The 17,127-nt window shown below is 35.4% G+C and overlaps 1 protein-coding gene across 2 annotated transcripts in view; it reads left to right on the top strand.

Annotated features, from left to right (window-relative positions):
• LOC138698379 (glutamate receptor ionotropic, kainate 2-like) overlaps positions 1-17,127 on the top strand; it is a 1,224,444-nt gene that overhangs the window by 592,561 nt on the left and 614,756 nt on the right. For both annotated transcript variants that reach the window (XM_069824251.1, XM_069824250.1), the window contains exon 3: positions 4,747-4,908. In XM_069824251.1, coding sequence (XP_069680352.1) covers positions 4,747-4,908 — 162 coding nt within the window. The remainder of the gene's footprint in view (positions 1-4,746; positions 4,909-17,127) is intronic.

Consider the following 17,127-nt stretch of genomic DNA (forward strand, 5'->3'; position numbering starts at 1 on the left):
AGCTTCAGAAAGGAGGACATTGTTCGAAAAAAGAGGACAGAAAATATGTACTTAGATTTAGGCTTAAGCCTATATTCATTTTACTAGCTATCTGAAAACTCAAATTAATTATTATTGATTGAATTAAATTAGCTCACAAATTTAGTTACTACTTTACCTTATAGGTTTATCTAAATTTAAATAAATATGTAGTCTACTAGTCGTTAACTTAACTGAAGAATATTGCTGGAGAACCTTTTAAGTGTAGTATAAATATTCGTAATTTAAATATGTATTGTATTGATTAAGGCCCTATGGCCTTAACTCTACCAGCGAAAATAAAACATTATTATTATTATTATTATTATTATCATTATTATTATTATTATTATTATTATTATTATTATTTTATTATTATTTTATTATTATTATTATTATTATTATTAGTATATTTTACAGAGTGGACCGCTCGAATGTACCTAATTTCAATTGTATGTGACTGGTGAACGGTTGAAGATAGAACCTTACGGTAACGTTTATATGAAAGGAAAACTCAACACGTTTCGAATCCTGTCGGTAGATGGTGCGCAGACAAGGTTTCATTTCGTAGATTGTATCGATTGTAAAAATGGCGACACCGCAGTTGCTTCATGGAAAACCTGCAGATGAAAGAGCAAACTGTATTGAGGTATGCGGAGTTTAAATCAATTGTTAGAGCTCAAAGAGAGTATCGGCGAGTGTTTAACCATGATGCACCAACTGCTAAAAGCAGGATCGGTGTTGAAGAAGCATGGTGGTGGTCGTAGAACATCCGACGAAATAGTTGCAAATGTTAAAGCCGCGTATGAGCGAAGCTCGCGGAAGTCATTAAGAAGAGCTTCACGGGAACTTCAAGTACCAAAATCAATATTGCAACAAATTGTCCACAAATGTCTCAAACTGTACGCATACAAAGTGCAGCTAATGCAACGTCTGGAGCCGGATGACAAACCCAAGCGAGTGGAATTCGCCAATACGATTTCTTTCTCTGGGGCTACGTCAAAGATAAAGTGTACGCCACTCCAGTCAGAGACCTTCGTGATCTTCGGGAGCGCATCATAGAGGCTATTGAGAGCATTCCAGAAGACATGCTCCAACGTGCTTGGCAAGAAATCGTTCGTTGCTTCGATATCGTCAGAGTGACAGCTGGAGCTCACATAGAGATATGGTGATGTGCATACCGAAACTTGTTGAGTTTTCCTTTCGTAGAAACGTACTGTAGGTTTCTATTTTCAACCGTTTACCAGTCACATACAATTGAAATTAGGTACATTCGAGCGGCCCACTCTGTACTATAAATTACGTCAATATCTATTTTCTTACAAAATATTTAGAGTATAGATTTAGGCTTATATCATACTCAAAAGTATGTTAATATTACAAAATAATTATGATAAAACTTGATAATAATGATTTTATAGTAGCTACATATGAAAGTCAAGGGAACTATAATCACAGTCTAGTATAAACATTCACGAAGCTTGAGTTGTGAGGGTGCTAGGAACAATAGACTGTGCCGGTACTATTCCGCATTGTCTGCTAATGAGGCGATATTAGCAATCCTAGTGGTTAGCAACTATCTGTGGATGCATATTTACTACGTATTGAGCTTCTATAATTATTAAAGAGGACAGAAAATATATATTTAAATTTAGGCTTATGCCTATATTATACTCAAAATTATGTCAATATATATTTTATTACAGCATACCTATAACAAAACTTCATAATACAAAATGATTTTACAGTTAACCATATATGAAAGTCAAGGGAACTATAATTATTATCAAAATACATAAAAAGATCGGACAGAATGTGAATTTAATATTACTTTATAAGCAAACAGAGTTACGATCATTGGCAAAGAGTATATTCCGTCGATGCTGCTGCCACCTACAGGCAAATTACTTGAGAAAGGCGTCAAATCAGATAATTCCAAAATATCAGGCATACAAGTTACGAAAAGGAGAACATTTCTTAATGTTTTTAATCCGCCCTGACCTCGGACAAAGGCCTAAAATGGAGGGCATTCCCGGACAAAAGAGGACGTCTGGTTGCCCTAAGTAGGGATGATGATTTTTCGCAAGAGCGATAAAATGCAAAATGACTGTAAATGTTTGCGCTCTTGTACTTTAATTTTTCACGACCTGTATATTCCTTTTCAATGAATTCTAAATATGCGATAGAATGCGAAATGCACTCAGAATGCGAAATTTGTAGTACACACGTTATAAATGCGAAACCTATGATTTTTTAATAAAATTTATATTACATAAAGTTATATTTATATTTAGGCTATAGGCCTATATAGAGTAAGTGAAAGTATTAACGCCATTAATTCAAAGAAATGAGTTAAAACTGACTAGAAATACGGACAATAATGTTGATTTTTTTAGATATTGATCATTTGTATTCTTTCCTGTGGAATGTACGTTTCAGCAGTTGTAATTGTGACAAGGTTTTACAAAAATAAGAGTAAATAAAAGTATGACGCATACTGGCGCTATTGCCTGGAGTGAAAGTAATAACGCTACTTATTTTTAGAACAAATAAACGTGTTTAAAAGCAAAACTGACATATGTAAGATTATGTTATAGAATAAATTAAACAATTATAAATTGTTAGAGAGAACAAAAAAGTTCCAATACTCATTACCACATAACTGTAAAAAATTCAATCAAGATCGCTGTCACTGAGTGGTGCACAACCGTCTTCACATAGTGATAAGAGTCCAGTTTTCTTTATACTACTCATGTCGCAGGTTTCGTGGTATCTAAGTCAGGTCGATTATCCCTAAGTTAGAGACGATTAAACTTGCATACAAAATCAACGTTTATTCTCGCCGGATTTAGGTATAGTGCCGCCCCAAGGCAGTGCTAAAATTTGCCGCTCCCAAACTCTCACAAACAGTTTATAAGCAACTCTTATACAGGTCATGTTTAGTTTAAATTAGTTTTAAATTAAATGTTACAATTCAGAAAATAATAAACTTCTAAAACCAAAATACTTGTACATCCATCTTACTTGTAAATTATAAAGATTTCCTTCGCATTTTCTTCACAGAGAAAGCATTGATGATGCAATCAAAGTCGATCTGACGAAGCACATCAGACTCGATGCAAAGAATATATCGTCGTTGTTCCTGCAATAACTCCTATGTAACATATTTATCGATTTCCAGATTTTTGCTCTATTAAATAACTTACATAGTGATACAGCAAATAATAAAATCTCCTATATGTAATTATATTTCTTTCTTTCGAAAATTTAAGAATTCAAAATTCCCTATGTACGGCTGCCATAGGATGAATAAATGTTTTTTCCTCCTACTGAAAAATTGTATATTTTGCACATAGGAGTTATTGCAGGAACAACGACGATATTCAAACCTATTCATTGCTGAAACAAAATTTATTTGTGAAAGGCAGGCTGTGGTTTATTTTTAAGCATTGGTTTTGTTGGGGTATAATTATTACGAGTATTTCTTACTTCGATAGGAAGTATAAAGTAAATTGGAAAAATAATCTCCAAGGGTGCTATGCATAGACATTTCGCTAGCCCGCGCTACGAGCGTGCTATAGTAGCCCCGGCTATCGACTGATTACTTGTACAGGATTCATATCATATCACATCGCTAACACTGGGTTATGAATACGAAAAGCGTTAGTTTGCTGATCATCCACCGGAAGACCGCACTAAGAATGTCTATGAATATGGCCCTAACTCTTTTCGAAATAAACCTTTCATACCGAATTATATAGTCCATATGCTAGAAAGTGATTGAATAGAATTGTTGACGATATATTATATTGGAAATGTAACTGAGAGTTGTGGTAATACATAGTTAAATTTTCCATGGGTTATTTAATGCACTGGAATGAATCAAATTCATTTTATCAAGTGATGTTAACCAGAAATAAAGTTTCTCTATAAATCCGCTTTTCGATTCGGTTAGGTATTGGTATGAGTGGAGGTCGCAAACATCCCCTCCAAAAGTGTTTGTCGCCTTCAAAAAGTTTGGCAACCACTGCCTTACAAATATATTTCACATAGGTCACGCTTCCGTACAATATATATTTACTTTGAGGAGCTAAAATTTATATTTGTTAGAATAACATTTCTGCAAATTCATGTTATTACTCGACCAAGGCGAGTGGAGCCGCGGGCGTAATGTGAACTATCGCGATGAGGTATTACCAACGCAGGAGCAGTAGCGCCACGGCTCCGGGTTGCAGGACTCTACTGGCCTTGGTCGAGTAATACAAAAGTCAAATTTGTTCAACCACATATTATAAGAATTCACTGCCTTCTGAAATTGACTGAGAAAATCAGGAATTTGTTCAATAATTTTCCTAAAATACGCTACTAGAATTACATTTAAAGCACATTTTTCAAAACGTAAGCAAAAGCGAGGAAAAGGTTTAAATTTTCTGTTTGAAATATGTAAAAAAAATTAAGCTCCTGAAATTCGTAACATGGCTTACTGTTCGTTCTGTAGACATAACAATGGATAATAAATGATTCAATATAGCCACAAAAGTGCATGTACGAAGTACAGCTTATTTCGTCTCTGCATTCTTCTCCGAATCTCCTGATGTCTGTTTTAAACGTATTCAAAACAGGTTAATTGATATAAGGAAATTGTTAAAATATACTGTCTGGAAACTCAAGATGTGTAGAAAATATTTGTATTGGATGTATTACAATACAAAAATTTCTTCTTTACAGGGGCCATCTTCACGGAAGACCAGAAGGACAGCAGTGCTGAGCTGGCCTTCAAATACGCGGTTTACAGAATAAACAAAGACAAGCACCTGCTACCGCGCACCACCCTCGTGTACGACATCCAGTATGTGCCCAGGGATGACAGCTTCCACGCTTCGAAGAAGGGTAAGTACAGGAAATGCTATTTTATAGTGCTCACTTTTTGTGTGCGCTGTGTTTTATATGTCTCATGTATATATTCATGTTTGATATTTAAATCGGGGTTTGTTGTCGCATCTCCTTATGGAAAATGAGAACTATATTTCGATGTGGTAAATAAATGGGCTTATTTTTATATCGACTGCGAAATACAGCAATACTACCAAATATCATCATAGACTACTTTTGTTTCTTGCTAATGGATTTTTTAAAATAAATATCGATCTTCTTTTGAAATATTGCTCAGATAGTAAATTTATTTCCGAATAATAATAAACTATTAATTCATATCGAATTGATGTCGGAGACAATTATGTACACCACTTCAAATATAAACACATCATGATTTATATTAAACGTTTCTCTTACTCTTGAATTTCTCAGATCTTGCCCCCAACCTGTATGGGATAAATTCTTCTTTAAATACATTAACCCGACTGACGTAATGAAGACGCTGCGATGTATGAAATCTAAAGCCCAAGGTGTAGACAATATAAATATCACTCTCCTGTATAAAATAATAGATGTGATTCTGCCGACCGTCACCCATATATTCAATGCATCTATTATGATTGGGTCCTACCCCTCACTCTGGAAAATGGCATTAGTGAAACCTTTACCTAAATCTAACACACCTTCTACAGTAAACCAATACAGACCGATATCAATTCTTCCCACTCTTTCAAAAGCATTAGAACATATTGTACACGGACAACTTACGAACTATCTCGACGAACACAAACTCCTCGATGACTATCAATCGGGTTTTAGGCATGGACACAGCACTACTACAGCCCTACTTAAAGTGACCGAGGACATCCGTGAAGCTATGGATAGGGGTGAAGTAACGGCACTAACTCTTCTCGATTTCAGCAATGCCTTTGGTTCTGTTGATATCGACTTGCTTCTTGCAAAGATGAAAACTTTGCACCTATCAGACAATACCTTGAGCTGGATGGACTCCTACCTACGGGACCGCCAACAGTGTGTTTCACTTGATAATCAATTCTCCCAATGGCGATACACAAAGGCGGGAGTGCCGCAGGGCTCCGTATTAGGACCACTACTTTTCTCTATCTACATTAATGACGTATCAAAGAACTTACAGTATTGCCGATATCACCTCTATGCCGACGACCTACAACTTTACATACATTCCAGACCCAATACGATCAATGAATCGACTGACAAGTTAAATTGTGACCTAGCCACTGTCTCCACTTGGGCGGCCAATTTCGGACTCGCACTTAACCCAAGTAAGACTAAAGCCATAATTATTGGACATAAGCGTGTAGTTAACTCCCTTAATAACAGTAATCTTTCAGTTGTTACCCTTAACAACACGCTAATCCCTTATTCATCTGTCGTAAAAAATCTTGGCTTCTTTTTTGATAATAATCTAAGTTGGAATTTTCAAGTTAAAGAAACGATAAAGAAAATCTGTTCCTCCTTTCACTCTTTGAGTCGCTTGAGAAACTTCTTGCCCCAGCAACTAAAACTTACCCTAGTACAAACCCTAGTAATGCCGCACTTCGATTATTGTGACGTTTTGTTAAGTGATCTAAGTTCTGAACTGTCAGTCAAGTTACAGCGAGCTCAGAATATGTGCATCAGATACGTGTGCAACATCCGACGATATGATCACATATCACCGTCCTTCGCAAGTCTCTCGTGGCTCCGACTTAAAGAACGCAGAACTTTACACTCTTTGTCTTTACTCTTTCGAATTCTGCACACCTCAACACCAAATTACCTTTCGTCTCGTTTCTCTTATCTATACTCTAACCACGACGTAAATACCAGATCACTTATCTGTGGCACGCTAAATATACCTCTTCATAGAACATCTTGTTATTCCTCATCTTTTACAATATCCACCTTGCGTCAATGGAATTCCTTGTCACAAAGTATTAGGGGCTGCAAGACAACAAACACCTTTAAGAACAGCTTAAAAGATAACCTTATTAGCATTTCACTCCAATCATACTGATTTAAAATATTACTGACTACACTGTTGCTTTTTTTCTTTAGACATCATCCTGATTGTGCTGCATTTTCAAAATTGTCTCATAATAATCTCTTTCTATTATCTAATATAATTTGAAATATATTAACATTCTATGTATTTTAGTTTAATTCTGCTACCCAGTTTATTTCAGTGTTTAATTAATAGTACATAGTATTTTGTTGTTTAACTCGTAAATAACTCTTGTATACATGTAACTCTCATCTAAATCAAATTGTTGAATTCTTTGTAAGTTCATGCATATGTATATACACTTTTTGCTGGTTGTGTGGAAGAGAAGGCCTTATGGCCTTAACTCTGCCAGCTAAAATAAATCATTATTATTATTATTATTATTATTATTATTATTATTATTATTATTCTGTTTATATCAATTAGCTAGTTGTCAGGAAGTAAGCATTTATTCGGCTAGCACTATACAACGATATACTTTAGACCAGGCCTGCAGAACTCGTTAAGTAGGGGAAATATGATGTCAGCCTCACTCCACTTCTATTGGGGATGATCGACTTCCGCGTAGAGTTATTTACATTCTCTGGCCGATCAGTGGCGGCATATAATTTTCAAAAAGGATTGTAATAAATTCATTGTTTTTATAATGCGTTATCTAGTTTCAAGTTTTACAATTATGCTAGATTTTCTGTCGGTAGTTTCTTTGAGATTTCTTTGCACCTAACCTGTTTTAGATTTTCGAAAACTTTCCTCCTATCATCACCTACGGAAACATAATTTTTATAACATTTAAGTAATGAACCTTGAAAGTCACTATTAATTTCAATTCAAAATGAACACAACGAGTGACGTCCGTAATTTTACAATATATAAATAAATAATCAATATACAGTTCGTAATAATGCACTTACCCGAAAGTTTGTGCATTCCATAATTCTTAATATGGACTTTGTTGAAATGTGGTTTAATATTGAAATGACGAGTAGAAATAAATTGGATGGGTCACAGTAAACAAGCAATTATTTCGTCTTCAACAACAAAATAATCATATTTCCATTTCCTTTGGAAGTAACATTTCTTCACGGGTTTAGATTTTGCTATGTTCCAGTTCTCTTTAAACTGCAGTACGCATATTATTTGTTTGTTTGTTTATTTATTTATTTACTTACTTAATTACTAATTTATTAATTTACTTATTTATTTACTTATTTATTTATTTACTTATTTACTTACTTACTTTTTATTTATTTACTTATTCATTTATTTATTCATTAGTTACTTATTTATTTGGTTGGAGTGCGTTACAATGTTGAATGACAGCATATAGCTATCACTTACTTATCAACGTACAATTTATTTATCGTCATATTATTAGTAAAACCAGTTAAGACCAGTATTACAAGTTTTGTAAAAGCAGGAATTAAAACTTTATCAATGCACGAAAAATCATAATAAATTCTTCAAATAAAGTACTTGGTGTGTTGCCTGCATGCACATTTCGGACTTATTTCATTTTAGTAGAATACAGGGAACGGAAAGACAAGTCGGGGACTGTACTTAACTTATTTTACACAAAAAGTGGATTTAATCGGCTTTACTAGTGATAGGACGAGATATACATAGGGAGATCTTCTTACATTATATGCACACATACATTTTAAAATTTATTTTACATATCTTTTAATTTATTTATTTCCCTCATTAATTTTTCTCTTACTTTCTAAAGGTATGTTCGTAAGGATTTTATTATCTGTTCATTTGTAATTCTTGATAGCTTATTGCAGCCGCGGCGAAAATGCGACTCACGAGCACATTGTGGCTCGCAGTGCTTTTCTCTCGCTTCCTACCTGCAACCCCCACCCTCTTACTCACTGGAGTCAAACTCCGTTCTATTTGTATTTGTCTCGGACCTGCGAGTGGCGTATCGTCGCAATATCTCTCTCGAAACCATGTACCTCTATAAAAAACGAAAGTTTCAAGTAGGATGGGAGGATGCATTCTTTTGCTTACAATATGATGAAAATATTAAATGTATGATTTGTTCACAAATATTACTAGGAAAACGGTTGTATAACATAAAACGGCATTATAAGTTACTACATGTTACTGATGAAACATTAAAAGGTTAAGTGTTATTATTATTATTATTATTATTATCATCATCATCATCATCATCATCATCATCATCATCATCATCATCATCTCTGTACGTCGATTCTTTTACAGCAGATGTACGAATAATGCGGTTAGATTTTCAATTTAAACTCACAGATTTACAATGTGACGTTAAATGAAAGCTAGATGTAAGGACTTGACAGATATTGAACTTTTCAAATCTTTGGAAAAAATAAATATTTGAAGCTTCCGTTCTTTCGCTTGCTCTGTTGAAGCCATGTTCGCTGTAACTTACGTTTGTGAAAAATTATTTTCAACAATGGAAATAGTAAAAATCAAATTTAGATCACGACTGACAGACAAATATCTTCGTGATCAACTACGATTGGCGGTAAGTGACATAATTCCTGATTTTGAAACTTTGTCGCAGAGACATTCTGAAGACAGTTAATTTTAGGTTGTGATAATGTGTCCTATGTTTTCTTGTTCATTTCTTTCTTCGTTACACGTCCTAAACATTAACTTCCCCTTCGGTTGTCCGCCTCCCTCCATAGGTGCTATGCACGTTGCAGCTTACACAGTGGCTCGGCGCACCATGGCCTTTTCGCCACGGCTGGCTTATTGCATACCTGCCGCTGCGAGATGCAGCCGAGCGTAACCAGAACGTCATTACCGCACTGTTAGAAAAGGTGGGTGGGGTAAAAAATGGGAGGTAAGCAGTCGCTCTGAGGAGCTACAGTTCTGCAGGTCTGCTTTAGACAGAAAGTTAGACCTAGTGTTATTAGGTACAATAATTTACCAACGATTGTCGAACCCGGGTCCTTGGTTCTACGTACCAAGCGCTCTAACCATTGAACTACGCCGAAGTTCAATCCACAGCACCGGATCGAATCCCTCTCCTTCTCTGTTTAACGATGCTTCATCGAAGGGTAAGTGTAATAAAAGTTTTGTTACATTTAACATATTTAATCACCTCTTAAATTTTGGTGCATCTGTCCCCTTCCACCCTGAAAAGCCGTCACTGTTAAGCGAATGGCAGCGTGGTTGATGAAGAGTGGCAGCGTGGGGTATAAACATTAAACACAGAGCAATAGTCCATTGACCTTGACGAGTGTCCCAGGTCTGTAATAGAAGACGAATACTGTATGTAATTCAGCGGTGACCAAAACTCGAGCTGCAGTGATTACATGCGACAGACAGCCTATAAAGTAAGGAGACGGAGGAAAGGTACTTGACATGAAAACTACAACCAGTGGTGGTTCCTGTACGAACATCTTGGTCAATCCCGCGGATAAAAATCTCAAGCTTTGCTGTATCAGTAATGTCACTGCTGTCATCAAGGGCCGGTGATGATATACGATTTTTCTTGCTTCTTTTTTAAACCTTCCTCTTGAATATAATCAGGAATTTTCTAAATTCTTCCCTCGATACTTGGTCGAGAAATTCGAGAAATTCGTAGTTTTTCTTAATTAAAATGTTCTTATGAACAAGTTATTTAAGCTATTATAATCATTACTCTTTTGAGAAATTCTGTTCTATTAAAAGACTTTAGAGCACGAGATATTTCAAACCCCATTCGATAGCTGACTTCCTTACATTTATTTATCTCATCTTTCTCTTCCTGGCTATGATTTAAGACATGTCAATTCCTGGTGTTTAAGAGTTCGTTGGCACATAATACTGAATCCGTTTTTCTACAGTATTATTATTAAATGAATAACTAATAAATAGTTGCCCTCATCTAAAGAGTAAGAAGATTAAAATTGAGATAAAACCTAATAATTTTATTCTTCTAGGGAGAAGATCTAAAAATATCAATATTCATGCACGTACACATACACACATACTTAGTGGTCAGTAATAATAATAATAATAATAATAATACATTATTCAGCGTGGCAATTAATGTTTTTATATACTCCTAATTGAACCGTTGAGGAGAGTAAACATATTATATTTTGTCCGACAGAACAACACAAAAGTTCTCCTTCTCATTCTTTACGAAACCACCTCTTACTGCTTGTAGAGACAAAGTTTGTAGAGCGACATGATACCGCCATTGCTTGCCTTCAGTACGTGAATAAAACAACTGCAGTGTACAAGAAACTCCTCGTACCCGTTTGAATGTCTGTGATTACACGATGTAATCACGACACCCGCTTTAGTTACTGCTGCTGTAATTCGATGGTGTATGGGTAAAGGGAGATGTCATAAAAATGAATTTTGAGGTAAATGAAAATTAAACTTAGGACCCTTTTTAGAAATGATTTTCTACACAAATAAACCACTTCAAATTGTAGCTTCTTTTTTGTATTATGCACACCCACTTGTACAGTAGAATTGATCTTGTGTAAATAATTTATTAAATGGCGATGTTACTCGTGTTAATTATGTAAGCATGTGTGGCTTACAGCTGTTTCGGTGCTACTTGACACCATCCTCAGAGCCTACTAGATCTCGGCGCTATCTCAACTTCGCTGCCTGTTGTGTGGGTGCATTCGTGTGATGAAGAGTTGTGTCAAATAGTGTGTGTGTTCTGAAATTGATCGTGTGTTGAGAATTTGATTAGGGTGTGTTTTAGTGTGTCTGTATATTTCATATTGTTCTAGTGTGTTGAGTTTTTGGTTTTTGGGTTGTATGTGTAGGATTTCTATGTCTGTATTTATGTTATTGTATGTGTGGTTAGCATTAGTTATGTGTTCGGCATATGTAGATGTATTGTGTCCTCTGGTTATTGCTTTAATGTGTTCTTTGTATCAAGTTTGGAATGATCTGCCTCTCTGTCCAATGTGGTAACTGTCACAACTATTGCATGCGAGTTTGTATACGCCTGTGTGGTTGTATTTATTTGTTTGTGTTGTTTGTGTGTTGAGATGTCTTTGTAGTGTGTTTTCTGTTCTGTATGCTATGTTGTATTTCTGATTTCTGAATGAGGATGCGATCTTGTGTGTGTTTTTGTTTTCGTATGTTAGTGTGATGTATTTCTTGTGTTCTTGTGTTTTTGTGTTTGTTGAGTTTCTGTTTTGTTTTCCTAATGATGTTGTCTATTATGTTTGGGTTGTAACCATTTTCTTGTGCTATGTATTTGTGTTCACTTCTTCATTGTATTGTTGTTGGCTCATGGGTATGTTGAGTAATCTGTGTACCATTGAGCGTATACCGAATCTCACCGGTGAGCAATCAGATGGCATCACGGTGTTCCGAATTCCACCGATGACGTCATTGATGCTCCACCGGTGTCGTACCGGTGCCATCAACTTGCAGAGATGGTGGCAGTCTCCATCAGCCGCCATCAGTGAATCTGATTGGTTGTTGTATAGGGCGGGAATTAGCAGACGAATAACATAGTGCACTGTTGTGTCATAGCGGTGTGTTCTGCTGTATTGTTTGTAATGAGCACAACGTAAAAACAATATGTTAATGGCTTATGAGCGAACATGTCAACGGACCAGTTATTACTACTGGTTCAAGAAATAAATTGTTTATGCTATCTTTTCTTTGAACGAGATGGGAGTACAAAAATTTCGTAAAATTTTGTTAGCGTAGCACAGAAAACAACTTGTACAGTCGCCATGACAGCATCGATCCTTCCAGCAGTTTTGTTCCTTATTTCGCTGCAACGTGACGTCATTGATGCCACCGGACCGGTGAGATTCGGAATACGCTGATTGTCTTGAATGCAGCATGTTTGTGTTGTGTGGGGTGATTAGTGGTGTTGTGTATGTGTGTGGTGGTGGTGGTTGGTTTTCTGTGTATTTTGAAGGTGTGTTTGTTGTCAACTTTTGTTATGGTGATGTCTAGGAAATTTATGGAGTTATTGCTTTCAAGTTCCAGTGTTTATTGGAGTTTTGGGTGTATTTTGTTTATGTATTGGTGTAGTTTGTGTAGTGTACGAAAGATTCAACATGGATCATCGTGTGTATTTACCTGAGAAATAAAACTCCATTTGCACAAAAAATACTTACTTTAAGCTTAATTTTACGTAATTACAATAACAAGACTTTATTTATATGTAGAACGCCAATATATACTATACTTGTAGCTATGAACGCATTGGTACTTCTACACAATGCATTTTTGAAGCGATATGAAGATCTTTATCTTGCATGTGTGAATCCGAACTCTTTGTCTGTAAGCAGGATGAGTTCGTAGAAACTACAAAGCAGATCAGTTCATTTCTTTCCATTCCAGAAACGCCTTTCCGCGAAGACTTAGGGATCATTTATACTGTTTTTGTTCCCACAGTTTCAATTCCAGGATTCACCCTTTCAGTTTCTTGTGCTAGTGAACCATTAGTTTGACCCACGTCGTTGAACCTTGCTTCGACTTCCGGACCGAGACTGCTTCATTGCTCCTTTTTATAGAGATCGCACGTTTGTCAAACGGGTGGGAAAAACACATGGGTACGCTGTTCAAATCTACCCCATTTAACGGTCGCTTCTTTGAATCTCAAGACAAATTGACATACTATCTCTCTATAGTTTACATTGCAGTATTCCACGTACCAGGGTGTGTGAATACTTCTGCTAGGAATTGGAAAAAATAACTGGTTCTTTTGATAACCGGTTATTTTCATATGGTTAACCGGTTAATTGCCGGTTATTTTTGCTTGCCGGTTTAACCTGACTATTACACTTTTACTACGTCATACTACTTTTGACCAATAAAACTGTACGAAAGGACGTATTTCAACCAATCGTGGCTGCTTATCGCACAATTTTATCGCGTCCCTAGCATTTGTTTAATTTTATCGCGTCCCTAGCATTTGTTCCTTTGTTTGCCAACATTTCAAATTGCGCTGGTCTGGACGTCAAAAAAAAAAAAATAGAAAATTACAAACCACTCCAGTCGATGCACAGCAGTTTCAAATATGACTCGCATTGGCATTCAAGAACAAGAATTAATAAAGATCACTGGTCATACTTATGCATCTTCCCTGAAATCCTATTTACAAATAAATGAAGAGCACCATTCGGAAATCCTGAATAAGTTGAGGAATACACCATGTAGGCCTACATCAACGAGTTCCACTTCTTTTATGCACACGTCCAATATAATATCAACTGAACCACCAACCACTAAAACATTCAAATTTGAAAATTTTACATTCAATAATTATTCTTTTTAAAATTATTCATGTTTATTTTTTATGTCATCGTTGTTAATTAAAACTTTTCTAACACTTGTATATATTATTTAGGTTATGTTATAGCTTCTGCTATATGATATTATGGATAGTCACGTATCAGAGATTTTTTAATATCAAGATGTATTGAAAATCATCTGTCAAGTGACGTTGATTACTGCGATTCGGATAATTGAAGTGGAATGCAACTGTTTTAATAAAAATGAAACTGAATCAACAAAGCCTTCTTGACTAGTAACACTGCCATCGTGATCTAGATCGAGAAGGCATTGCTAGTAATCGTCTACAGAGTTCAGTGAAGATTCCATAGTTCGCACAACTGATAGCAAGATAACAGCTAATCATAACACACTACTGCCATCTAGCATGCATCTAGCGTAATATTTGTCATGTTGAGATGGTATAATAATACATTTGAAGACAGTTGTATTTTCTTAAGTCAATTAATATTTTATTGTATTGGAGTACTTCGTTACTTCTAATCTTTATATACTTTCTTCTAATCGTGTAATAGTCAATTAAATCCCATTCGAGTTTTGATTTTCTCTAGATAAATCAAAACCTCTAGTGAGATGACTGTTGAAAACCGCTTATTTTCCTCAATAACCGAACGACCGGTTATTTTTAAAGCATACACCGAATCAAATGTATTTTAAGTTTAGCTCAAATTTAATGTTAGTCAGTCACCGATTCTTTTTATTAGTTTGTACTCTATGTAATCAACCTCGTATAGAAATTGTCTCGTGGCCCATTCCTAATTGGGGTATGGGTTATTGCTTTACTTACTACATCTCTCCATAGATGGCAAAATAAAATTCAACTTCGAATCAATGTCAATAATGTCTGTCTGTCTTAATCGTTCACTTTCCCTGATTGGCTTATAATATAACCATATCGTACTATAATAATACCGGACAGCTGTATACTATCAGCAATGACGTGAGTGCGAAATATCGCGGAGTTGACATCTAGCGGAGAGGTGTGGTATTACGACCACAAATACAAATATTAACATACCGGGAATCGGACTATTGTTTAAAACGTGAGATACTCATGTGGAATAATGATATACTGAAGAAATTTCAATAGTGTTTAATGCAACATTATTTTGTATCAAAGCTGAATATTATGAGAAATATTACATACTTCGTATTACTTTCCTTAATTAATTGTTATATATTTTTTCTTTGTTCTAGTGAGACAAAAATCAATTCTGACATTGATAATTAATTTACAACAATACTTTATATACGCACTCCTGCAAAGATAAAATTTATAGCAATCTGATGCTTGTAATAATTAGTAAAAGCATGTGGACAACAATAAAATATAATTTCATAAAACATTAATATTTCCAATACATTTTAACTTCTATTCATTTATTAGGCCTAAATAAAAAAGCTAATTTTTATTGTTCTATCAACACAGAGACGAAGGCATTAGGCCTACTAAAGAATGTTGTTCACTCACGTTTTATGATCCCTCGGAAATCGAAAGTACGATTTGGAGCAGTTTGTAATGCTGTAATTGTAGCAGTTATAAACAGCACATATACACCCTGACATTTTAACACAGCACTAATAATTAATACAATTATTTACTAGCCCAGCAACAATCTACATTATAGTAGATTAGCTTGCTTCACGAGTTTCAGCACACCCTGCCGCCTAGGTAGCAGCACCTGCGGCGTTCGCGTGCAGAACTGCTAGCTGTCCGGTATAATAATAATAATAATAATAATAATAATAATAATACGTGGCGCTACAGCCCATGAAGGGCCTAGACCGACCAGCTGGCTGCTGGCTTCACGCCCACATGCCGAAGCCGAGGTGGACGATCATCCAACCAGAATGGAGGTATCGTGTGGTTAGCACGACGATCCCCCCAGCCGTTATAGCTGGTATTCGCAACCGGATTTCGATAACTATCGTAGCTCCCCAAGTGCATCATGATGCTGGGTGGGCACCGGTCCCATACACTGGCATTATTATAGTAAGGTATTTGATATAACCTTATGTCTGCTGGTTATGGAGATTTCAAACGCTGAGAAACTTCTTTTCTATTGGTAGAAGTTGCTGATATTTTTGTATCATTGTCCCATTAGGTCTCTAGCTTAATTTGTAGCAATCACTTTTACACGTGACCTTCAGGGTTGGCATAGTTGTAGATGTTCTCTGCCATAAGACGATTAACTTTGACTTCAGTATTTATACGTTTAATGAAGAAAAGATAGCTCGTCGAACTGTATCACACTCAAGATTATTATTGTAAATGTTATGCAATTTGTGTTATTTTTTATCTTATCTATTAATTTAATGTGAATGAAGTAATGAATTAAATGCAATTTCATAACCTCTTATTTTTTCGTATTTTGTTTATGACGTCATTGATGACATTCAGCATCTAATGATGCTGACACTGCTCATAGCTGTCATTTAGCTTCTTTAGCGCCGTAATATCATCTCTTCTGCTAACAACGCCATATCGCCAGCAAATATTATGCACTTTTTCTTCTTCCTCCTATCACCCTTGCTATGTTTTGAGAAAAGTTATTCACTAAATCATACTAGTAGATGTTGAGCAAAGTGTTGATAAGGGGCCTCCTTAAGTTTGTCTTTTCTCTTTTTCTTTTGTTCTTTTTATTTCTTGTTATTTGTAAATTTTTTTGTTATCTTATCTCCTTCATTCTTTCCTTCTTGAATTAGCTAACTTTTTCACCTTCCCTACTTGTATTTTTTAATATTCATTACCTCCTTTCGTATTTTCTTTATCTTTTTCAACTTGATTCTTCGTGACACTATTAATTCCTTACACAGTGTTTTCTACTGCGTTTTGTTCTTTCAATTCAGTAATTTGTTTTAATTTTTAGTACTGTTCTTCCTTGTATTTTCGTTAATTTTTTGTATTGATTTATTCTGTCTTTTTTTTTCTTTCCCTTTCTGATTTA

Source organism: Periplaneta americana, chromosome 4 (assembly GCF_040183065.1).
Source record: "Periplaneta americana isolate PAMFEO1 chromosome 4, P.americana_PAMFEO1_priV1, whole genome shotgun sequence".
NCBI lineage: Eukaryota > Metazoa > Arthropoda > Insecta > Blattodea > Blattidae > Periplaneta > Periplaneta americana.